At 43.1% G+C, this 25,674-nt stretch overlaps 1 protein-coding gene and 1 long non-coding RNA gene across 4 annotated transcripts; one reads left to right on the top strand and one right to left on the bottom strand.

Annotated features, from left to right (window-relative positions):
• Positions 1–465: 465 nt before the first annotated feature.
• On the bottom strand, positions 466–25,155 carry CALCOCO2 (calcium binding and coiled-coil domain 2). Of its 3 annotated transcripts, none has more exons than XM_080677697.1 (13): positions 25,072–25,155; positions 18,713–18,901; positions 14,349–14,451; positions 14,061–14,194; positions 13,137–13,262; positions 9,512–9,600; positions 9,044–9,113; positions 8,767–8,889; positions 8,370–8,456; positions 5,610–5,705; positions 3,391–3,526; positions 2,336–2,364; positions 466–1,854 (listed from the first exon to the last, which is right to left on the bottom strand). In XM_080677697.1, exons 2-13 carry the CDS (start codon positions 18,890–18,892, stop codon positions 1,678–1,680), a joined length of 1,350 nt encoding a protein of 449 aa, XP_080533823.1. In that variant the 5' UTR covers positions 18,893–18,901; positions 25,072–25,155; the 3' UTR covers positions 466–1,677. The 3 variants fall into 3 exon arrangements, with proteins under 3 accessions (XP_080533823.1, XP_080533824.1, XP_080533825.1); XM_080677698.1 differs by having other exon boundaries at positions 24,924–25,081; XM_080677699.1 differs by lacking the exon at positions 25,072–25,155 and adding an exon at positions 23,723–23,745.
• LOC308252878 lies at positions 3,589–6,031 on the top strand. Its single transcript, XR_013961068.1, has 3 exons — positions 3,589–4,270; positions 4,522–4,591; positions 4,630–6,031. It is a non-coding gene; the product is annotated as an uncharacterized lncRNA (long non-coding RNA).
• Positions 25,156–25,674: the final 519 nt, after the last annotated feature.

Here is a 25,674-nt window from a genome sequence, read left to right as displayed (position 1 = left end):
TAGAGGGGAAAGGCTGGGGTGAGGAGTGGATTATGGGAGATTGTTTCCTTTACCACTAGTAGCTGCCTGGAGTATAATTCCCCTTCAAAGCTTTGGTAAGAGCAGCTGGGGACAATGAACAGAGGTTAAGAGGTTTTGTTTTACATCCAGCAAAAAGGAGCATTAACACCTCAACTGGCTTTTTAAGGAAGCCTTTGGAAGGGCTCCTGCTGCTGCTGACGATCACAGTAACCCTCAGGATGGCGGCAGGGGCAATGTGGTGGGTAATTCACCAGAAGATGGTACTCAGTGATTTGGATTCTGTGCACGACTGCTCCTCTCCATTCACGTGTTTAATTAAGAGCTGACGAGTACAAAATAAATGAAACTCAGTTCTTCATTGGAACTATGAGGAAGGGTGTCTGCTAGAAAAACTGCATCATTTCCCCCTTACACGTCTATTCTAGAGTTAGTCTTTTAAAAATGTATTTCTGATTGATTTTTTAGAGAGGGGAAGAGGGAGAGAGAAACGTTGATGTCAGAGCATAACATGGATTGGCTGCCTCCTGCATACCCCCTACTGGGGATCGAGCCCAAACCTAGGCATGTGCCCTGACCAGGAACTGAACTGACAACCTTTCAGAGCAGGGACAATGCTCAACCAACTGAGCCACACCAGCCAGAGTTCTAGGATTAGCCTTAATGTCTCATCTGATTCTAGGAAGGGAGCGGGAGAGATAGAGACATCTATGATTGGTGAGGTCCGTAATTCCCACAATTCTTTTGATTACGCTTTTCCCATAAGCTTAAAAATAAAAGACCACAAACTCAAGGTTTATTTTAAATTAACAAAGTTCCTGAGAAAGAGGACTAGTTTATTTTTAGTATTAAAGAGGTTAACATTAGTTCTCATTATTCTGACTCATCCATAATGAAAGTCACCAGCTTACAAAGTTGCAAACCCATACAGTTTCTAACAACTCCCACTAATTGTTAAGGATTTACAACAATAAATGCTATGTGCATAGGAAAGATCAAAGAGTAGAAAGTGCCAATCAGAGGTATCCAGAGAGAAAGAAGGTTTTCTGTGACTGAAATAATATTTCATGTCCATGGTTCTGGAATAAGGTTCTTCTATTAGGAGCTGAGAAATCATTGGTATCCCAACCGGATGCCCGAGTTCTCTGCCGTGCCATTTCTGGCCAGCCTAATGCAATCAGCTGGAGAAAGAGGCCTGAAGAAGAGCAGGAAGAAATGCTCAGCTTCGATCAATCTCCAGCCCCAAGGGTAGGACTGAAGACTGAGTACAAATATACTCAAGGCTTGACCTTGAATGGCTGTGGGACAATTTGGAAAATGAACCACTTTGTGTTTGAGTCAAACCCGTTCTGAATAGCCAGGGTGCTTTTATTCCAGGGCCCGGGTACTGGAAATCCTTGGAAAAATGGGCATCGTAGGTGAGAGGCTGACACAGCTAGCACTCTGGGATTTAAAAGGTCACAACCCACACAGATGGAAGTAACAGCCCTTAACACTGTCCTTTAGATGATCGACATGATTCTACCTTTAGGGCAGCAGGACGGAGTAAATCCTTAATAATTTCAGGTTAGGCAGGCTCCTGTGTCATAGCCACAGTAGAAGCTATAGGTTCTACCCTATAAAATCTATGTGCAGTACAGATCCAGGAGGCTGGGTCACTTAGAGACTGTGGCAGAACACATGGTCTTCAAAGATTTGCTCTTCGTTTGGTGAGAAGCTCTTGTCACAAATCGGACAATTCAAAGACAGGGTCTGAGTGGGCTGCTGCTGCGAGATGTGATCAAAAACGTCGTCAGCAAGGTTTGATTTGCAGGTGGGACACTTCTTGATGGAGCGCTGGGAGGAAGAACGAAGAGGTCGGTAAAAATGCAGGCTGTATGTGGCGGAGACAATGTCTATCTTCTTTTCTACTCTCTCCTCAGCATCTAGCATAATGCTTGGCACATGGTAGGTGCTCAAGTTCACATGTGGAGAGGCTCCCTGGGGCTTTCTCTAACCCCAGGATTGAAAGGCCCTAACGTCGCTGAAGCAGTCAAATAGCTTCGGGCCTGGAAGGGGCCCCGGACATACCTTGTCTGGCTAGCTGCCTAGCTCACGCCTCCTTCCTAATCTTGTACCAAACCCAGCTCACAATGGAGATCTCGAGCAGGAGGTTGATGGATAAACTGCGCCTCCTTCTCCCACCTCAACAGGCTGCGGCTGACTTCAGGAGTTATCAACATGACCCCGTTCCCCTAGGGTTCTCCCATAACTGGAGCAGAGAGGGAAATTTCCTCAAGGATTGGATGTGGTCAATCTTATGATTCAAAATACTTACCAGGCTGGGGGCAGAACTTTCTTGGATGCCTGAGGGTCATAAAAAAGATTTCATTCAATGAGAAAATATCACCCCCAGATCTCTACCCCAGTACATGTGTTCTATCAGCTGTTTTTTGTAACCCCATATTTCCCTTTCTCCCCACTGCCTCTGACTGTCTATCTCTTTTATAAACCACTTACTTCTGATGGAGGTCAATAAGGGGGGAAAAATGAAAAAATAATGAAGTGGCCTTTTCAACAGCCATGTATGTTACATAATCAGAAAAAAAAAAAACACATCTATTTTCAGTGGGTGGCAAATGAGATTTTAATAAAAACAGTAACAATTTAACAAGGAAACAGCCTGAGAATAGATTTTAAGACTGAATCCATGTAGTTGTTTTACAAATAAAGTACTTACAAATATTTAAAAGGAAAAATAAACGTGTACCCCTGCCTGTTGCAAAGATCTGATTGTGACTCTTGAGAGAACATGACTGCTTTAAACTTCCAGAAAATGAGGTCTCAGGTCACTTTTGAAGACAAAAGAGGGACGTTCCCTGTTTGGTAAGGACACCTGACCCCTGGCCCATGAGACACAAGAGTGGTTGTCACCCCCATTTCCTGTCATCCACACCCCCAGGGGTCACTGAGGAGCACACTCCTGCTGCCCTTGGTCAGGCCATTGGGTGGCTGATGTAATGCTCATTTCTGGGTGGCACTGCCCGCCTCTTGTGCTTTCATTTCCAAATCTTAATTAGCCTCCTCAGCTTTGTATGTGTATATCTTCTACACAGAGACAGTTCCCTGATTTATATATCTGGAATATAGCCACGGGACTCAATTTGTGTCCGCTGCTTCTAGGCGAATGATCTGATTTGCGTCTTCTAGATTCAGATTTATTTCTCAATTAACACTTCTCGCCTGGCAATCTTTCTACTGGGTCCTCAGCTTCTGCCCAGCAAGACTTAACAATGAGACTGGTCTTCATTAGCATCTCAGACACACAAAAGTTGAGTGGGGGAAAGGGATAGCGGCAGGGGTCTTTCAGCTCCAATGGCAAAGCTGTCTTACCAGAATATGGGTTTCCAAAGACAAGTCCTGGGTTTTGTCCTGCACCTCCTTGATCTGAAGTAGGCGCTTGAAACGGCAGAGAGTCAAAATCCAGACCCATGTAACTCATCAATCTGATGTTATCCCTCTTCAAAAGCTAAGGATAGAAGATTTAGAGCAACATGTTGAAAGACAACAACAAAGAATGGCCTCAACCATTACAGGTCGTTCTTAATAAACAATGTGGTACTGAAGAGCTGTGGAAATGATAAACTACGATTCTTGAGAAGGGGAAGAAGCAGCCTCCGGGCTCTGAAGATCTGAGTTCTTAAGATCTGAATTTAAATGCATACCAAATTTTGTTTAGATTAACATAAAAAAGAATTTAAAATCTCTAAACACATACAAACTGAAGGAGGTACAAAAGCTGTATGAATATATGAGGCAGGCAGGAGCTATGTTAAGACTGAAATTGTACATTATTGAGAGCAAAATGCTTCTTCTTAGTCTTCTTCCTAGAACAATTTTCTTACACAATGTAAATATTAATCTGATATAATTTTCCCTCCTTTATGTTTTATCCCATCCAATGGATATCCCAACAGAGAGAGTGAGAGGGAGGAAGGTAAGAGGGAGGGAGGAGATGAGAGAGAAAGAACGAGAATAAGTTACACGGGGGACAGAGAGCACTGGAAGTTCTTTAAAAAGAAAATTAGTGTACTGCTCCATAACATCTTAAGAGGACTTTACTATAGCTCTTAATAAAGCTTCCAAATACCAGACCTTTTCCTTCTTGTGCTAAATTGTGTGCACACGCCCTCCCTACCCCTGCCTGGCCCCACTGGATTATTCCAGGAAAATAGGGATTTCAAAGTCAAAGTGTATTTGTCTAAATGAAGAGGTTGAGCCCTGACCGGTTTGGCTCAGTGGATGGAGCGTCGGCCTGCGGACTGAAGGGTCCCGGGTTTGATTCTGGTCAGGGGCACGTACCTTGGTTGCGGGCACATCCCCAGTGGGAGGTGTGCAGGAGGCAGCTGATTGATGTTTCTCTCTCATTGATGTTTCTAACTCTCTATCCTTCTCCCTTCCTCTCTGTAAAAAAATCAATGAAATATATTTAAAAACAAATAGAAAAAATAAATAAATGAAGAGGTTGAGAATGACAGGGCTAGAAATAGACTCCAAATGCCTTTTACAATCCCGAAACACACTGGAATAAATAGTAAAATCAAAAGTAGAAATGACTGCTTAGGGGCCTAGCCCAGAAGGGTTACAGAGAGGTTAGAGAAGGGAACTCCTGGAGGTGTACGGCAGACCTAGAGGAAGTAGCCAGAAGGCATGGCATGAGAATGGCTTCAAGTGCAACCACTTTACTTGGTGTCAGCATCCTCAATTAATCAATTAATAATAATTTGTGTTTAACACAGCAGAAAATATCGGCTTGATGAATGAATGAACAGATGAATAAATGAATGAATGAATGCACAGTTATTAGGAGCCTACCATGGGTACAGGACTGGTACAGACCACCACTTCTGCTCCTGGTTTGGCAGCAGAGGAAAAAAGAAAAAGTTGTGCTGAAGGAAAGGGGTTCCCCACTAGCATAAAAGTGACACAGGATATTACCCTCCAAAGACAACACTTATAATTGCGCTAAAGATAAAACCAAAAATAGTAAGCCAGGTCATCAAAGCTTTCAGGTTGACTGTTGCCATGCCAAACAAGTTTGTTACAGAACAGAGAGGGGACTTTGTGGTCGATCGGGAAACCAGATTAAAGTTACTTTGTTTAGGAGCGTGTGCCTCACCCACTGTCCCAGAATGGGCTCTTTTATTTAACTTATTTATTTATATTTATTTTTTAATCTTCACCGAAGGATATATGTTTTCCCCATTGATTTTTTTAGAGAGTGGAAGGGGTAGAAGAAACAGAGAGAGAGAGAGAGAGAGAGAGAGAGAGAGACAAAGAGACAGAGAGAGAGAGAGAGAGAGAGACAGAGACAGAGACAGAGAGAGAGAGAGAGAGATCAACATGAGAAAGACATATCTATTGGTTGCCTCCTGCTCGAGCCTGGGATTGACTGGGAATCAAACCCAAAACCCTCAGGTCCCCAGGCCGATGCTCTAACCACTGAGCAACCAACAGGGCTATTTAACTTCATTTTATCACCGTACCTCTGGTTCACCCTGCTCCTTCCCCTTAAAATCTTGAGAGTTTTCTACCCTCATTTACATACTCACATCATTTTCTCCTTCCAATCTCTCTTTCTCTCTCTGCAGAACATTACATATCATCTTGTTCTCACTCAGCCTTTTTGACAGGTCAAAGTTCTGGTCCTGTCAATAATTAAAAAAAAAATTAGGATTAGGATCACATATGATAATTTGGACCCACGGTGGGGTAAAACAAGATCGCAGAGGTTTTAGCTTTTCAGTGTTCGAACCGAGGTGGGGGAGGGAACTGGAGTAGGGACAAGTACTATAGAGCAGATGTAACTAATAGAAAAGTGACTTAAAATGCCCGAAGGCCTGGGCGAGCATCCAGGTGCCGGTTTCTTCTGGTTTGTAAGTGACCAAAAGAGAGAAACAGTTGGGGAAAACATTAAGTCTGACTTATCAGAGTTAGGGATAAATGGAGCCTTTTTTCACCCCAACCCAGCGATGGAAACAATCATCTTTGTCTTGAATAAACATCTCAGTCAATGCAGCCTGAAGCTTTTAGGGTTAGGTTGGGCTGACTCCCTCCCAGTGTGAAAACAGGCATCTGGACTCAAGTTACAGTGAGGAAGAAAGAATCTGAGCAGGAATTTATTCAAGGCTCCCAGGAACCCACACGGGGATGCTGGGCTTGATGTTGACCTGACTAGTTTCATGAATCGCAAATTCCTAGGCATGCTTCAGAGCTTTCCATCTCCTACCTCCATGTATCCACATTCCCATACCTCCCAGGAACACTTAGCTAATCCTACTAATGGTGGAGATTTTTCCTAAGATTTTTTTATTTGAATGCTGGTGCTCTAACGGCTGTGCGCTTCTAGCCAACCCTGAGGTAGTAACGCTAGAGGGGCTACCCAATGACACTGCTGACTGCAGGCCCCTGGCTTCCCATCCCCATTGGCTCCTGCTGGCTCTTCCAGTCCTGCTTCACTTCTTTAAAGAGCAGACATAAGGAAGGGCTCCCTGAATCTGCTCAGAAATCTGCTCAATGGTTACAAAAATCCTCCCTGAGGCCCAAGGCTGAGCTGGGGCCTGTATTTCCAGGGATTCCCAGGCTGGTTTCTGGCCACACACTCCATCCCTCCTCTTTTTAGAAGAAAGATAAATTTCTCTCCTTAACAAGGGTGTACAACCCTCTGGGTTTGTCGAAGAACCACAAACATTCACACCCCTGCTTTCTGGGCCCCTTATCTCTGTTACCTCCCAGTATAGCAGCCCTGCGTTGCCTGATCTGTTTGTGGAGTCAGTGACTCTTTGTACTTCTCTAAGAAACAGGCTTTCCCGGCCTCTACCTTTGCCCTTAGCAAGTCCACCTCTTGTACTAACTGCTCTTCCACAGCTGTTTTCTTGTTCCTACGCCCCTGGAGCGTAAGAGACAGAGTCCTCTAGGTAGGGGCCTTTTGGATGCGTTAGGAATACAGAATTGGTATTAGCCAGGGAGCCCCTGGATCTTGCAAAATATCCCATGAAAACCGAGAAAACCCACAGCTGCCACAAGAAGGTTCAAATCTTTGGATGGCTCTGGATTATTTAAAACAGTAATTTCTTTGCTACATTAGAGGTCACAAACTCAAATATGTAATATAATTGAAGGAAGGAGTTGAATGCAATGAAACAGTGAAGACAGTAAATGGAGAACATGTGACCCATCTACAGGGTGCAGCAGCTACTCAGCTCCAGATGTGGGCTCAATGTGTCCAGATCCTCTAATTTTTCAATGGAAGCTGGAATACAATTTTTAATGGGAAAGATTCCCATTTTTAAGTATTAGTAACTAACTCAATTTTTTAAAAAACATCATCTGGGCCAAATAAAACATTTCTGTTAGCTAAACTTAACCTATGAACTGGTGATTTACAAACTTTGTTCTACTCTTCATTAGGCTAAAATATACAGTATCTTATATAGTAGTAGGTATTCAATAACTGATTGGATAATGACTGACTGAATAAGTGATGCATATATAATGAGTTACAATTCCAGTAGTTGGATAGGCTCCAGACATCAGGATTTCTCATGTTTTTACATCATTTCATAAAATGGGGTTCCTAGGCACCTGTCATCACCATGAGGCCTCTTTTCCAATAATAATTATAGAAAATTATTAGTCAATTAGGCTAGCATTACTCTTATACTATAGCTCAGAATAATTTATAATGATGACCACTGACAATATTATATCAATTGCAACAAAATTTTTGGCTGCTGTAATATTTTCCAATCATAGAGCTCAACTTTATAATCATTTGTCTGCCTGCACAAAAGCTCTTTAAGAAGGGAATTCCTGTCCGGCTGGCATGGCTCAGTGGTTGAGCGTTGACCTATGAACCAGGAGGTCACTTTTCAATTTCCAGTCAGGGCACAAGCCCAGGTTGGCGGACTTGATCCCCAGTGTGGGGTGTGCAGGAGGCAGCCATTCAATGATTCTCTCTCATAATTTATGTTTCTATCACTCTCTACCTCTCCCTTCCTCCCTGAAATCAATAAAAATATATTTTAAAACAGAAAAAAGGGAATTCCTAGCCCAAGGCTCTATTTACTACAACTTGTCATAAAGTTTACCTTCCAATATTCTTTTATCATTCATCACACATTAAAATACCTACCTCTCCTAAACATTTTGTACCTAGCAAATTCTCTATCCTTCTGGGTAGAATGCAAAATGTCCAGAGGTAAGCGCTATTCTCATCTTTGCTTATTTATCCTGTCCATCACCTGAGTGTAGACCCTATCCCTTCCTTTTTGTAGGCTCCCTCCCATGTAGTCCTCCAAAGATAGACATGCCGTTAACTCCTGCTGTTTCTTCACTGCAATAGCTTCTTGCTGCTTCAGCTCCTCCATTGTCTTCTCCAGCTTCTGCTGGTGCTTCCTCTGCACAAAAACAGATTTCAGTATCACTGCTAGAAACACACACACACACACACACACACACACACACACACACACACTCACACACACTCAGTCACTGGGGAAGGGCCTGCCCAGCTAATGAGCAAGCAGGATGCAAAGAAGCAAGCCTTCTCTTATTAGTTTCTGAGAACAGCCATGAGATACCTCTTTCAGATGGCTTCCTCTGAGACCTTCCCCAGAGCCAGTGATATCCAGGTATATGATAAAGAAAGAACAATGAATATATTTTCTCCTAAATGACAAAAAATTATATATTTTTTCATGACTCTACCTGTTCCATTAAACTGAGAAAGAGCTGGCCATTTTCCTTTTTCAGACATTCCAACTGCTCTATCTTATCTTGTGCTTCCTGAACAAGCTTCTCCATTTCTTTCTCTTGAGTTGACAGCTGCGCCTAAAGGAAAAATAGTAAATACAACAAAGATATAAAGAAGGAAAGCTAACCAGGAACAATGCTTTTTAATGTGCAAAACATAAAGAAATGTGTGTTCCTCCCGGTCGGTGTGGCTCAGTGGCTGAGCGCTGGGCAAAGGTTTGCCGTTACTTACCTGAAGCTGATCCACTCTGACTCCCATCTTCTCGTTTTCTGAGGACATCTTCTGGTTTTGCTCTTTCAGTCTGCGGAGGTGGAGATGACCATGTGAAATATATGGTGATGCCTGCTGGCTCCCCCAGGCTTTAAATGACTTAAGGCTGCCTTGGCCCTACGCCTCCAGATTTATTTTAAAATCCATTAGTCTCTTCTTCAGTCCTGTTTTGGTTTCCTGACATCAAAGTGCAGGTATCCGACACTTCACGTTAATACGTGAATTTAGGTCATTTCTCTTTACCATTCTGACACAAAATTCTCTGACACAAAATTCTAAAGGCAAAGAGATCATGACTCAAAGGGGAGAACCACACCCCTCAATGTTCTAACAGGAAGACTGTAGTCTAACAAATTCTAGAAATCTAATCTGACCCTCGTAACGGTGCCTATCAGACGGCAGTTCCTCACATGCAAGGATCACACTCACTGTAGCAGCTTTGTCTCCCAGCTGTCCTTCTGCTCCTCCACTTTCTGTTCCAACTTCTTGTTGATGCTCTTTAAGGTTTCTAGCTCCTCCTATAGATTGAAATGTCAAAGGCACAAACCATTTCTAAGACAGTTTTAACATCTCAGGCAGCCAACAAGTATTTATTGAGCACATATTACATGTCAGGCATAGCATGGCATAACAGTGAATAAAATATCCAAGTAAAGGGGTTTCTCATATTCAAATATTCTTAATACGTTCTTTCCATATTAAAAATGTATTTGCCTTAATTTCTCTTCCACTGGAGCATACATTTGCCCATTAATTCATTAAACAAATATTTAATAAGCGCCTACTGCACACCAGACACTGTCTGGCATTGCAGACACAGCAGTGGATAAAATAATGTTGCTTTTCTCCTAGAAATGCACTGTTCAATAAATTCAGAGAGCCACATATGTAATTAAAAAATGTTAGTAGCCATATTAAAAAAAGTAAAAAGAAACATGAAATTAATTTTACCACTAGTAAATTTAACCCAATATATCTAAAATATTGTTTCAAAATGTAAATAAAAAGAATTTTATACTTTTTTCAAAGTCTTCAAAATCCGTAAAGTATTTTAGGCTTACAGCATATCATAATATGCCACATTTCACATGGGGCAAGTGGCCACCATATTCGTCCTAAACATTTGTTTTTCTTTCCCAATGCCTTCTGAACTGAATCAATTCTTGTGTGTAAATAACAACTATTTGTTTTTAGCTCTAAGATGGGAAACGTTTTAGTTTATAGACCTCTAAAAAGTCATTTTTTTGTTCTGTTTAACAAATTGTAGTTAAGGCCTAGCCGGTTTGGCTCAGTGGATAGAGCATTGGCCTGCGGACTGAAGGGTCCCAGGTTCGATTCTGGTCAAGGGCACATGCCCAGATTGTGGGCTTGATCCCCAGGAGGCAGCCGATCAACAATTCTCTCTCATCATTGATGTTTCTCTACCTCTCCCTTCCTCTCTGAAATCAATAAAAATATATTTTAAAAAATTGTAGTAAAATATACCTCGCATAAAATTTACTATCTTAACCATTCTGAGCACACAGTTCAGTGACATTAAGAACATTCACATTGTTGTGCAACCATCACTCCATCCACCCACAGGACTCTTTTCATCTTGCAGAACTGAAGCTCTGAACCCATTAAAGACTAACCCCCATTCCCCCCTCCCCCACCTCCTGGCAAGCACCATTCTACTTCCTGTCTCTATGACGCCGACTACTCTAGGTACCTCGTATAACTGGAATGTTATGGTATCCATCTCTCTGTGTCTGACCCGCTTTTCCCAGCATAATGTCCTCAAGGTTCATCCATGTTGCAGTATGTATCAGAATTTCCTTTCCTTTTAAAGCTGAACAATATTCCATTGTATGTACATTGTATGTACACGACACGTCTCGTCTAGCCATCTATCTGTCACTGGGTACCTGGGCTGCTCTCACTCTTTGGCCATTGCAAAAATGCTGTTATGGACATGGGTACTAGTATCTCTGGGAAAAAACAGGGAGGGAAACTGAGGCTCATCAGAGAAGTTAAGAAATTTCTTCTGGCCAAAACCGGTTTGGCTCAGTGGATAGAGCATCAGCCTGCGGACTGAAAGGTCCCAGGTTCGATTCCGGTCAAGGGCATGTAACTTGGTTGCGGGCACATCCCCAGCAGGAGGTGGCAAGAGGCAGCTGATCGATGTTTCTCTCTCATCGATGTTTCTGACTGTCTATCCCTCTTCCTTCCTCTCTGTAAAAAATCAATAAAATATATTAAAAAAAAAAAAAAAGAAATTTCTTCTGGCTCATCAAACAATAAATGGGAGAACCAGCCTGTGTGACTCCAAAGACAAGGTTCCTAACCACTGTATGATCCTGTCTCCAAAAACATAAAAAAATATCTGAGTGCAAATCCCAGCTCGTTCCAAAGCACAAAATATGACATTGAGCAAGTCACTTACCTCTCAGAGCTGTGAGGCTGTTTTAAGAATTAAGTGAAAAAAAAAAAGAATTAAGTGAAGTGATGAGCTTAATTATAGTGCCAGGCACAGAGCAGGTGCTGAATATTGGCTTTGCTATCTTCATAATAACCATTAGCAAGTACGTAGGAGAGCGAATCCAAGAACCCAGACTTTTTGATTCCTTGGCTAGAATCTGGTAGATAGGCTGTAAGACTCCTGGCCAGATGCTGGTTCTTGACAGCCGAGTTGTGAGTTATGCCTATGTCACCTTTAATAGATATATCTTTTTAATTTTATTTTTTAAAAAATATTTTTATTGATTTTAGAAAGGAAGGGAGGAGATAGAAACATCAATGATGAGAATCACTGATCAGCTGCCTCCTGCACGCCCTCTTCTGGGGATCAAGCCCACAACCTGGGTATGTGCCCTGGCTGGGAATCGAGCTGTGACCTCCTGGTTCATAGATCAATAGTCAACCAGTGAGCCACACTGACCGGGCTAGTTTACAGTCTTTAGAGAAAACTTCCACTTCAGCTTCCAGCATTATCAACTCTCATTCACCACCCGCAGATTTGAAAAGAAGTTACAAAGAGTTTAGATAACCCAAGACCTTACTCTCGCCCTGATTGGTTTGGCTCAGTGAATAGAGCGTCGGCCTGCGGACTGAAGGGTCCCGGGTTCGATTCTGGTTAAGGGCATGTACCTGGGTTGCAGGCACATCCCCGGTGGGAGGTGTGCGGGAGGCAGCTGATCAATGTTTCTCTCTCATCAATGTTTCTAACTCCTCTCCCTTTCCTCTCTGTAAGAAATCAATAAAATATATTTTTAAAAAAAAAGAAAAAAGAAAAAAAAAGACCTTACTCTCTTACTGCTCCTCTCTTTTTTTTTAAATTATTTTATTGATTTTAAACATTGATCAGCTGCCTCCTGCACACCTCCCACTGGGGATGTGCCCGCAACCAAGGTACATGCCCTTGACCAGAATCGAACCTGGGACCTTTCAGTCCGCAGGCCGATGCTCTTTCCACTGAGCCAAACCGGTTAGAGCTGACTGCTCCTCTCTTGATGTCATGTTCTAGCTCATCAAAGCAAATTATTTCTAACTAGAGGCCTGATTTACAAAATTTGTGCAAGAGTAGGCCCTCGCAGCCCCAGCTGCCTCGGCTCTCACAGCCACCCCGGCTGCTGCCTTGGCCCTGCCTCAGCCCTCGCAGCCCCGGCTTCGTCCGGAAGGTTGTATGGATGGTCATTCCGCTGTTCGGCCATTCGGTTGATTTGCATATTACACTTTTATTATTATAGATTATAAACAGGCAATGGAAAGACGTAGTCAGACTGCATGGGTCTGAATCCTGGCTCCATCACTGATTAGCTGTATAAGAGATTACTTAACTCCCCTAAGCCTTAGGTAACTCACCTATAAAACTGGGATAATAATAGTACAGATTCCAAAAGTTTGCCATGAAGTTTAAATAAAATGATCCACATAAAACTTTTAACACTATGCCTGTTCGAAGTTATTAGTATAAGGGAGTGAGATCACAAGCAAAACAGAAAATGGTACTGGACAGGCTAAGAGGCACCATCCAATTCCATACTCCAAAGTCACCTTTAGCCAACAGCCATACCTGCTTTTTTTGGAGCTCAGCCTGCATGTCTGAGTTCTGCTTCTGGAGGCTGACACAGCTGTCCTTCAGCTCCTGGTTTTCTTTGCGAAGCTCATTGTTGTGTTGCTCAATTTCTTCCACCTCACCCTATGAAAGAGCATTCTAGAAACTTCTATTTGACCCTCTGTAGCTCAATAGATATTCAAATCCTTGTAGCAGAAAACTCCCATAGCCTGGGATAGAGAAAGTATGAATGACTCCCACTCACTGTAGTGATATCTCTGTGCCCCAAATGGGAGCAGCCCCTCAATATGTAAGGAAGACAGTAATAGATGTATGTCTGTATAAATTGCAGTACTGAGCCTGCCATTACCAAGAAGAAAGAGAAACAAAATTAAGGCCATGTAAAGTGAAAAGGAGGAATGACAGAAGACTGTAGACTCTTCTCACAAACACTTAGTATTGCTTGTCTCTCCCATGGACTTAGCTCTTGAGGCCACCGACAGTGTTTTAACTGATTGTACATTGCGTCCCTAGTGCCTACCATTGTGCTAGATGGACAGTAGGTGTCCTGTTAAGTGAATCTAATACTCGTGCATGACAGGCTCTGTGTAGAACTGAGAGATCCAAGAAGAACAGTTAGTGCATCTCTCCTCAAAGGAGCTTATCAATTTACTGTGGTGATAAGGTGGAGGTGGGAAAAATTAAGGAAATAACTGAATGCCAACTGAGCTATACTAGTTTTAGAGAAAGGAGAAATCACTTGTTATGATTCTTGCTAACGTTCCTAAGTCATTCTGAAGTGGGTCTGAGTGAGTATTGTATAAATTCTTCTCAATAGTATCCGTTAGACAGTCATTAAAGGCTTTTTGACTCAAATCCCTCCCTATCCTAGAATTACTACTCTTACTGGTGGGAAGGGATAGAGGTGAGATAGTTACAGACCTGAGTGGTAACAACCAGGATGTCCTCCTCGTTTTCTGGACGGAACTGGAAAGGGATACTTGCTCCCCGGACCACGCCATCCTGATCCACATAGCAGAACTGGTAATACTCATCATCCTTGGGCAGGTAATAAGCTGAAAACACAATATGATTTGTAATCCAAAATAAGGTCTTTTCAGAAAACTAAAAATTGGGAAGTCTTTTATTTGCTCCAGAAAGCCCAAGATCAATGAAATAAATTAGTCTTGGCTACTGTTTTCAACACCTTTTACCCACTATTTTTCTCACCTTTGAATTGGACTTCTTGCTGTTTGGTTGATATGTTGTTTGGGTCAACGGGCAAAGTAACCCACATGAAGGTGTAATATTCACGGGTTGTCTTCCATCCCACCTGCAATGACAAGAGGCTCAGGGGAAAATCCTTATTTGGGCTATGTCTTCTCAAAGTGTGCTTACTTTTTATTTATGTTGAAAAGACAATAGAATGAGTGGACAAAATCTACTCACCATGGATCAAATCTTGTTTTTTGACCTATGACAACCATATATGGTAAAATGTCTGATACAACTAAAAATTGGCGCACACACACAGAGTCCAAAATACCTGTCTTAGAAGGAAACAAAAACTGATCACTCAACATCCAGGACAAGAGTTCCAAAAATTGTATCTCCAAGTCAGACACAGAACCAGGAGTGATGGGAAGAAGTTCCGGGATTGTGAACCTGGATCCTGCTATCTTCTTACAAAGGTTCTTGGAACTTCATCAGAAAGCACTTTTGATTTGCCCTCTCCCTTGGTTTGTCCTTTCCTGTGTCCAGTTCAGTCTTATCTCTTACACCAACATGGTTATACTACTGCATTTAAAAAAAATGGATTTTTTGAATAATGTGCATGTTGGGGATGGAGGAGGAGGAGGCTTCTTAGATTACAAGGCACCACATAGCCGAGTCCAGTCTACATATTTTCATTTCTTTCGTGTTTTTCTTCATGCATGCTTAACGAAGGCTTTTTGGTGCTAAAAAGAATAACAATCTGATATCATAAAGGCCTCTTCTATGGTATTGAATGCAGTTAAGTCATAAGATAGAAAGATACTATAAAATATGCCGCAGAGCAGACAGCTGGCTACGTGGAAAATATTCTCACCAAATGTGAAGAGGAGTACAAGATGGCTCAAATTATATCTCAGAGATAAGAGGACACCAGGGAATAGAAAGGGAGCCATTGTGTCTCCAAGGGGAGAACACTCAGCAAATGAGAAGCAAAATTACATTTATTGCCATATTTTGACCCTGCCTGAGCCCAGTGGGAAGAAAAAGAACTGAAAATAAATTCCATTTTTCCATATTAAGGAATCGGAGCAGGGTTGAAAAGGCCACACTGAAAGCTCATCAGAACATACTAGGCATGTTTTAGTGTCTCATTAATACACACCCATCGCTGTAAGCATCTCACAGCCACTGCAGTATGCGGCGGAGCAGGAAGCAGGAATTTTATGGAGTCTTCATTCACTTCCTGTAGTTTCTTAATGTACTGTGACCAAAATATCATCAGGAAAAGCCCAAGAATTACTGCCGCCTTGGAGCAAGAAAACAACTTTTAGCTACCTGCGATTTCTGTCCCTGGCTCCTCCACCTGAGTAGTCCTGGTCCCAGCCTGCCTCTCGTGGTATTTCCCCTCTGAAACCTTGGAGGCATTTACATGCTCAGGTAAAGGAGAGTATGGAGCTCAGGACTAGACACTGAAGGAAGGAAAGCTGACTCCCACTCACTTTAAGCTCGATCACTGGTGGTAGCTTTTGCTATGTTGAGAAGATGTAGCATACTGCACATTCAAAAACATTTCATGAATGCCTACTTGGTGCCAGGAAGCACTTGGTGATGTGGACTTGAGGGATAAGATTAAGAACACACTGAAAAGCCTGGCTGGTGTAGCTCAGTGGTTGAGAGTCAACCTTGAACCAGGAGGTCACGGTTCGATTCCCAGTCAGGGCACATGCCTGGGCTGCAGGCTCAATCCCCAGTGTGGGGTATGCAGGAGACAGCTGATCAATGATTATTTCTCATTATTGATGTTTCTCTCTCTCTCTTCCTCTCCCTTCCTCTCTGAAATCCATAAAAACATATTTTAAAAAACACACTGAAAGAACACTGAGAGAGCTTTAGAAGTGAGACACAAAGGACAAAGTTTAGAGTTGACTTTTAATTCTCTAATTTACCATTTGTTGTTGAAAGGAAGAAAGGAGAAGAAGCAGAGGTTTGGATGTCAAACAAATTTTCTTTACTCCTTACTCATTGGGAGATCTTGGGAAAGTATTATCTGTGCACAAGAGATAATATGACTTATCTCAGGGGCTGCTGTGCTGTGAGGATTAAATTAGAAAGCACACACACCACCTCATCAAAGGCCTAGCACATTGTGTATTCTCAAAAAGTTTGCATTCTTTGTTAGTCTTAAAACTTTCAGGCTTCAGGGTAGGTGTTGAAATCAAAGCTCTATGGACATGAACATTAGAGGCCTTTCTTTGGATTGACTATTTCCTTATTGAGGCATAGCAATACCTCTGAAATGCATGAAGCATTCCAAATGCAGATGCATTTTTTAAAATGTCTTTAAACATGTCTTTTGAGAAAGCCTGACTTTCATTTGGTTTATGGGCAAGTCTTCACTGGAAGTTGCTAAGTGCTTGGGGAACACAACCAGTCTAAGCTGAACAGAAACATAACAAAAAAGTTACAGATTACACTACGAACTCTAAAAAGTACTTTTTGAATCCTCCTCTTTTTTGTTATCTACCAGAGGCCTGGTGCACAACATTTGTACAATTGGGGGGCAGTCCCCTCAGCCCAGCCTGAGCCCTTTAGCAGTCCAGGAGCCCTCGGGGGATGTCTGACTGATGGCTTAGGGCCGCTCCCTAAGCCACAGTTGGAGATCCTTAGCGCTGCCTTGGAGGGTCCCGCCACCACCGCTGCACTTGCCAGCCATCAGCCTGGCTTGTAGCTGAGTGGTGCTCCCCGTGTGGGAGCGCACTGACCACCAGGGGGCAGTTCCTGCATTGAGCATCTGCCCCCTGGTGTTCAGTGCACGTCATAGTGACCTGTCGTTCCGCTGTTTGGTTGATTTGCATATTACCCTTTTATTATATAGGATATCTGCACTGTCCAATATGATAGCTACTAGCCACACAAGGCTATTTAAGTTAGTTAAAATAACATTTATTATCCAGTTACTCAGCCACACTAGCAACATTTTATTTATTTTTTTGCTGTTTCTTTTGTCTTTTTTATTGATTTCAGAGAGGAAGGAAGAGGGAGAGAGAGATAGAAACATCAATGATGAGAGAGAATCACTGCTCGGCTGCCTCCTGCATGCCCCCTACTGGGGATCAAGCCCGCAACCTGGGCATGTGCCCTTGACTGGAATTGAACCTGGGACCCTTGAGTCCGCAGGCCGACACTCTATCCACTGAGCCAAACCAGCGAGGGCCACACTAACCACATTTTAAATGCTCAATAGCCACATGTGGCTAGACTCTAGAGACTACTGGACTGGACAACGAAGGTATAGCTCCATTGTACTAAGTTCTACCTTACCTGTGGGGAGGATAAAACAACTATAATCTTCTTTACAAAATAGGAAACACTCTGGTGTGTCCGTTTCCTGTGTTAGGACATCTTTTAGTCTAATGTTTCAGCCTCCTGCAGTCTCCGGAGCTAGCATGCTACCTGCCAGTGTCCCTCTGGTTGTCTGTCCCTGCCTCGAAACACCAGCTGCCCTGGCTCCAGCAATTAGCTTGGAATTTCAAACAATTAGGGAAAAGTAAGTTAGTGGGGGATGTAAATAAGCACCAGCTCCTTCACAGCGTGGTCAGAATGATGTCCGAGTTCAGGATGAACAGCATTGGCAAACAAGCACATGACATACTATGGTGTCAAAACAAAGGTCACAGACATTGGAACTCAACAGTGTAAATTACTTAAATGTGACCTTTACTTCCCGTCTCTGGAAATAGGAAGATTTGTCATTATGATGTGTGTGTGTGTGTGACAGATAAAGACACAGATGAGGGGAGAAGCCGAGATAGAGAGCAAGTTAACTCTAATAAAGAAGTACCATTTCTGTACTTGAACTGACAGGATGGTTAGACGTTAGAAGAGGCCACTGAGGGAGCTCATAAGCCTTCTGCCCTGGGAAATGTTTACAAAGAAGAAAGACACACTTATTCAGGAACAAACTTGGATGTAGGATGCCAAACCAGGCAACTTCTCAACATCCTTTCCAGATTTGTAATACTCGTATTAAAACAAATTAAACATTCTACTAAGTAAGAAAAGAAAGCTTAAAGTCACAGAAATGATGTAAGGGGACAATCATCCCTATCAAGTCACAGATGAACATTTCAAAATAGGATAATTTGTACAAATTTACATTTGGTCTTTGAAAGCACAATACAACTCGGCGTTTGTATGATTTGCCACCTTATTTTCGCTTGGGTCCCAAGGCACATGTGGGTGTGTGAAGGGGGAAGTGCTGGAGAGCTTCGTTCAGGACTTTAACACTGGCCAGATATAACATGCAAAATGCTTGTAACACACAGTAATGAAGATTCACCTCTAGGTCCCAGTCACTTGGTACTGAAGTAACTACTTACTCTAAAGATTCCAATCCAATCCTTTCGACGGGGAGTGAATTGCTGGGTGAGGGTGTAATAGCATGTGACATCCCCTCCAGGAACATAGAACTTCTCCACACTGTTAAAGATGACCTGAGAGAAGTGACAGTGGTCCAGCAAGACAGCTGATGTGGGCGGGTCTCCTACTGTCTCCTCCATGGCGGGGTCCTGTTATGAGATATGGGATAGAATACAGCTCAGAGGGAGTTGTCTGAAATGGTGGCCATTTCTGGGCTCTCATCCAGGGAACATTCTGTTAGAGACAAGCCAGGAAAAGCAAAAAGCAGCCTGCCTAGTACTGAAATCATACAACCTGCTTCTGGTTTCACTTTGAGCATTTTGCATTCGTAACTTCCTTTGCTATAAGAATTTCCTGAGGATATCTTTGTCCTCTTCACCACAGGCACCACCATGCTCACATTCCCTTGTTCTGTGCTCATAGCTAGTTTGTTCACCTTCTTCTAAATGCCTTAAATAAGTGAGGCAGCCCAGAGGAAAGTGGCTGGAGCTGGGAATTGTAAGATATAGATTCTGGATTTTTTATCTCAGTAAGCTCTGTGACTTACGGAATACCAATTTCTCTAGATTTCAACTTCTCCATTCAATTCCATTTACTATCCTATAATCATCAGACCCTTCCATATGTTAAGGCACTCTTCCAGGAACTGGGGATGGGTGCTGGGAGGAAGATAGGGATGAGAGGAGACTATTTGACATGTGATGGTGACAAGCATGGGTTCTGCGATCAGAATGGTAGAGTTCAAATGCCACCAATTATATGCGTGACCTTGGGCAATTTACTTAATCACTGGGCTCTATGCCCGTTTCCTTAATCTGTAAAATGGGGCTAATCACATCTACTTCATTCGGTTTTTCGTAGCATGAACTGAAATAATGTAGTGTGCAGTCCCTAAATCAGTACTTGCCATAGAGTAGGTACTTCTCACAAAGTAGACATGTTGAAGGACAGAATAAAGTACTTAGCATAGAGTTTGTATAAAAAAAGGGTTTAACAGATGTTAGTGAATTACTACTGTTGTGGGGTTTTCCCCCCACTTCTGACACAGTGTTTGCCCTCACAATGGGCCCCAACCCAATATGGAAGTTAGATGAGTAAACAAGTGACAGCCAAATGGATGGTATAAGTGCAAAATCTCTTAAATTCAAAAGGAGAAGACATGCGACTGGTTAGGACAGTGGTCGGCAAACACATTAGTCAACAGAGCAGCAAACCGCGGCTCACGAGCCGCAGTTTGCCGACCACTGGGTTAGGAAAATGAAGGAAAGTTTCAGGGAGTGAGTAGAATCCTAGATAAGGCCCTCAAGGAAGATTAGAATTTTGACTAATGGCTTTTTAAAATATATATATTTTATTGATTTTAGAGAGGAAGGGAGAGGGAGAGAGAGATAGAAACATCAATGATGAGAGAGAATCATTGATTGGCTGCCTCTTGCATGCCCCCTCCTGGGGATCAAGCCTGCAACCCAGGCATGTGCCCTTGGCTGGAATCGAACCTGGGACCTTTCAGTCCACAGGCTGATGCTCTATCCACTGAGCCAAACCAGCTAGGGCTGACTAATGGCTTTGAGGTGAGGAAATACCAGGAATGAAACAGCATGCAAAAGAGCAAAGAAACAGAAAAATGCAGCCCATGTTTGGAGGACAGCAAGCGAGTTTGGATCCCTATCTATAAAATGGAGATAATAAACTTTCTAGGTCACAGTACAGATAAAATGTGATCAAGGATGGTAAACAATTTGGGAGGTAAAAGCGGTACATAAAAGAAACACACTGTCTTTTGAACTGCCGAGACTTGATATTTCCTACCCTTAAAAGCGACATGTCCTGACTTCTAAATGCCTCCCTGGTCTAACATGTAGTGAATCCATGATTCTCAACCCAGAATTTTATCGGGAAATGAAAACAATATTGCATTTCTACACAGCAGATGAAGAGCTGTACATGTGCAAACATTATACGATACCTTACAAGCTCAGCTGTTGGAACATGTTGGAAGACTGTATACTAGCACACGCATATACACAATTTAAAATAAATAAGTACAATAATAAAAAAACACAGTAGTTCTTCTAGCCCTGCCCCACTTTACTTTTCCTGGTTTTATTTTGAACTCTAAGCAACCAGGCCAGTTTTTTCATAGAAAAGCCAAGGCGACTTTGAGGCACTGAACTATCAATTCTTGGGATTGAGTTTAATTTTAAAAAAAAAGTATTGGCTTTCTGGTTTGTGACACAGTTTAACCACATCCTCAATCTCAAACCTCAGATCAGTTTTTCTAAGGAAGCGAGAGATCATGTTGCAGTCTAGGTCAGGACTTGTTCCTCGTGATAAGCTGCTGCCTGCGTGAGCTCTTAGATGAGGGAGGGCAGGACGTTTTCTCAGCCTTCAGACCCTTCCTTCTCTTCCCTAGTGGTCTCCAGTCATCCTGGGGCCAGTATATCCCCTGTCATGTAAAATGACTTAATCTGTCTTTTGACTATGGATCTGAACAGTCAGGTAAGAGGGACTTCAGGATCTCAAGTAACCCAAGTACCATACTCCCTGTTCTTTTTCTTTTTTAAAAAAATATATCTTATTGATTGTTTACAGAGAGGAAGGGAGAGGGATAGAGTTAGAAACATCGATGAGAGAGAAACATTGATCAGCTGCCTCCTGCACACCTCCTACTGGGGATGTGCCTGCAACCAAGGTACATGCCCTTGACCAGAATCGAACCTGGGACCTTTCAGTCCGCAGGCCAACGTTCTAGCCACTGAGCCAAACTGGTTAGGGCTGTTCTTTTTCTTCATAACACCATCACCACTGCATACACAACATAATGCCTTAGCTTGTAGTGATTGCTAATTGAGTATTCATTGTATAAATGAATGAATGAGATATATGCATGTAATTCATCAAGAAATGAAAGGTGGTGAATGGTGGTGAGACTAATTTTTTAAGTCCTGCTCTTACTTTGTTGGATTCTCTTGGAGGAGCTGCTGTTTCCCAGCTTTCTCTTTTCTAAAATAGGGTAAGGAGATGATAATCTCCAAGTGCTTCATCAATTCTTGGTATGGCTGGTTCAGCTGGTAGAGCTGGTTCAAGTGGCATGGTGCCAAAAAAACAGAAGGCCCAGATTTGATTTCCTGAAGGACCCATAAAATTTACACTCCATTACCCACCTTCCACACATTCAAACTCTCGCAAAATGCTCTGCAAATGGATGCTACTGTGAAAGACAAGACCAGCTAATGGTATGGGGGCTGGGTACAGCCTCTCTTTCCTTACTAGAAAAACAATCTATACATTAGCTCATGAACAGAAGATCACTGATGAAAGGTCAGCATGTATGTTCAAAACGACATGGAAGAGCTCATGTCAAAGCTTGAGTGCAGCCCATCAGCTGTGGCTCAGTGGTTGAGGGTTGACCTATGAACCAGGAGGTCACAGTTCAATTCCGGGTCAGGGCACAATCCACAGTAGGGGGCATGCAGGAGGCAGCTGATCAATGATTCTTTCTCATAATTGATGTTTCTCTCTCTCTCCCTCTCCCTTCCTCTCTGAAATCAAGAAAAATATATTAAAAAAAAAAAAGCTTGAGTGCATAGCCAATGGATACTTTATCTTTCATCTGAAAATCTAATAATCTATCTGGAAAAGTCAACAGTCTTGGTTCCTTGCTTATAAAAAATGTAAGACTCCATAAAGTTACCTATTTCAGTGACCCCATCACCTTCCCAGAAGGACCCAGCAGGCACCCAAGGGCACTCTGGGTTTTTGGAACTCAGCCATTCTTAAAATAAAAACTATCCTCTGCCAAGCCTGTGCAAGGGGCTGAGGAGGCAGGTAGAGCAGAAAACAGCAGTGGTTTCCCTTGTCTGCCTCTTACCAAAGCTGAGGATGGAAAAGGCCATGGGCAAGCCCAGAGCATGACCTTGCCAATCTAAGCTGGGCCAGTGATGATATCTCATTCGACTTTTTCTGGAAGGAAGATATCAACTGATTTTTAAGGTCAGCGATCCCAATAGCCTTTCCTCCCTCCCAGTGATAAAATATCTGGGGAAAGCAAACCCACATTAATTTAATTTCTTTTTTTAAATATATTTTTATTAATTTCAGAGAGGAAGGGAGAGGGAGAGAGAGATAGAAACATCAATGATGACAGAGAATCATCAGTCAGCTGCCTCCTGCATAACCCACACTGGGGATTGAGCCCACAACCCAGGCATGTGCCCCTGGCCGGAATCGAACCCAGGACCCCTCAGTCCACAGGCTGATGCTCTAACCACTGAGCCAAACCAGCTAGGGCTAATTTAATTTCTTCATCCTTCTGCTTACTTAACTTTCTAAATGATTAGCAACTAGAAAATGGATGAACTAATTTGAGTCCCACTCCTGGCCCCAGGAAGACATGCTTTCACAGAAATACCCTTAGAGAACACTGACAATAGATACACTGGATTTGTAGATGGCATGAGACAGTAAGCAAAAACAAAGACACAGTCACTGGTCCTCAAATTATTAAGCCACTTACTGTAATTCAAATTTTCCAAGTTCATTTTAGTTCCTTACCTAGAGTCTTTCAGAGTGCCTTAGAAAAATTTTATGCCCCCAGGAGGCTTTACATGGTACTCATTAACAACTCACTGGATTGGCTGCCCAGCTCCTCTCAGCAGGCCCTCATCCCACATCCCACACCACCAGTGCCAGCAGCACTAGGGAAGAACACAAAAATAGTTCTTGGACATAAGATGCAGGCAACCATAAGAAACTGTGAAAAGCTCAGAGCTGTGTACTAACTCTCCATTTAACTCTACTGAGATTTTACACTTTTTTCTTTAAAGGGGTGACCATGCTAACTCCTGAAGTGACCAGGGATAGTGTTTGGAGTGTAGTGGAAATGGGACTAGGCTAGGAGCCGGGGCACCTGGGTTCCTGTCTTAGTTCTGCCACTAACAAGCTCTGAGATCCTGGCCAAGTCACACTACCTCCTTTGAGGCCTCAGTTTCCTCGTCAATAAAATGCACAGATCAGGCTAGAAGATTTCCAAGAAAAGCTGCAGCTATCATGATGATCCTAAGTGAAAGAAAAAGGAATTAAAAGAGGATATTTTAACTGTCTTTTCATCTAGGAAAATAAGGAAGCATGGCATGATATCAATAAGCACTGTCAAATTTTTTTTAAGAGCCCTAGATGTACTAGCTGACTTGAAAGATAATACAACTTGTTAGTGCTGCGGAACTCTCACTGACTGCCTTTCTCGGGGTCCTTTCCACTCCACAGCCGTCACATCTGCTAAAGGGTAGAGTTTCAGGTAGAGGCCTTCTGAAAAGTCACCCGGGTATTAAGTATGTGCTCTACACTATCTACGAAGACCTGCTGCTTTAAACGGTTTTTGCAATGGTGGAGATAAGTTATAATATACAGCAGTCCTCGAATAACGTTGTTTTGTTCAACATCATTTAGTCCTCATGTTGATAAGACGCTGTAGGAACTTAACTCTTGTTTATATCAATTAGCCTCTGGTAAAACTGGCTTGCCTATACGTTTGGCTTAAAGTTGCAGAACCTAGGACAACGCTAAGTGAGGATTTACTGTGTAGCATCAGTATCAGTTCCGCCACTTGTTGCCCTACATCAGGAGCAAGAATCCAAGTGATAAAAAAAGAAAAAGTTAACATGCTCGGTTGAATTACAACGTGAGTGGAAACAATCAGCCCCCAAGCTAAAGTGGCCTGGTGGTGGCAGTGGGAGGGGCTACGGGAGATCGACAGTAAAGAAGCAGGTCACCCCACTCCTGCTCCTTCTTCTCGGATGCCTGGAACGCCTCCTCCAATTACAGAGGCCTCACCTGAAGGAAAGGAGTTTCGGGGATCAAGCCTCGTCATAGGGAAAATGAGGCCCAAAGAGAAAGTAGGGTGACTGCGCAGGGCCCCGCCTCCGCCTCCACGCAAACGACGAAGACGCCCAGGACTAGGATTAAGGAATCACTAGGACTTCCGCCCGCGGGAGGGGTGTGATGCCGTGACGTCAGGACTCTCAGTCCCGTCAGAGGGACCCCTTCTGCCCACGGAGTCTCCCACCCGGGCACCAGCACTGACGCCCTGCCTTGCTCGGGAGAAAACTGTCCCTCAGCCCTTCGAGGCCGCGGAAAGCGCTCCAGGGGCCCCATGACGCCACTCCCACTTACTGTCTCCCTAGAAAGATGGAAGGAGGTGAAAACCGAAACCAGTAGCACCTTCACCACTCACGGTACTTTCTCAGGACTGCAAGTCTGATTTTAGGGAACCCGAGGGCCCAACTGCCGCCAATTGCCCTCCTTCACTCCAGGGACTCACCAGGGGTAGCAGCCGGCGACGACGCAACAGGACAGGGTAGGGGAGAGGGGCGGAGCCAAAAACCCAAGGGAGCGCTGATCCCGCCTGACCCCGCCCACAAGTCACATTGGTCACAAGCCCCGCCCCCGCGCGATGCTTGCTGGGACTTGTAGTGTTCAGATGACTGGGCTCCAGGGGAAACTCAGGGATCTCATCCTAAGGAGCTTATAAAACAAGCCATTTACTTACCTTAAAAAAAAATTTCAAACTTTATTTCTTTCCGTTTTGAATGAGAAAGCTCCATATCTTTGAATGGCCATTGAGAGATCATCTTTATTTTTTCTCCTGCCTCCACATAGCACTTCCCTAAGAGTCTTATAGATGAGACCCTCTTTGACATTTAATCATGCTTCCCACCTACCCATAAAGGAGACCCAACAATCTGCCAGGTGCCCCAGAGTTTGTGTTTCATCATTCCCCCCACCCCCCCTTTTTTTTAATCCTTATCCACGGACATGCTTAGAGAGAGGAAGTGAGAACCAGAGAGAGAAACATCCATCGGTTCCCTTCTGTACGTGACTGGAGATCAGATCAAAACCCAGATATGTACCCTGACTGGGAATG

The sequence above is a fragment of the Plecotus auritus genome (assembly GCF_963455305.1).
Source record: "Plecotus auritus genome assembly, chromosome: 7".
Taxonomy (NCBI): Eukaryota; Metazoa; Chordata; class Mammalia; order Chiroptera; family Vespertilionidae; genus Plecotus; species Plecotus auritus.
This window is presented reverse-complemented; position numbering and strand designations above follow the sequence as displayed.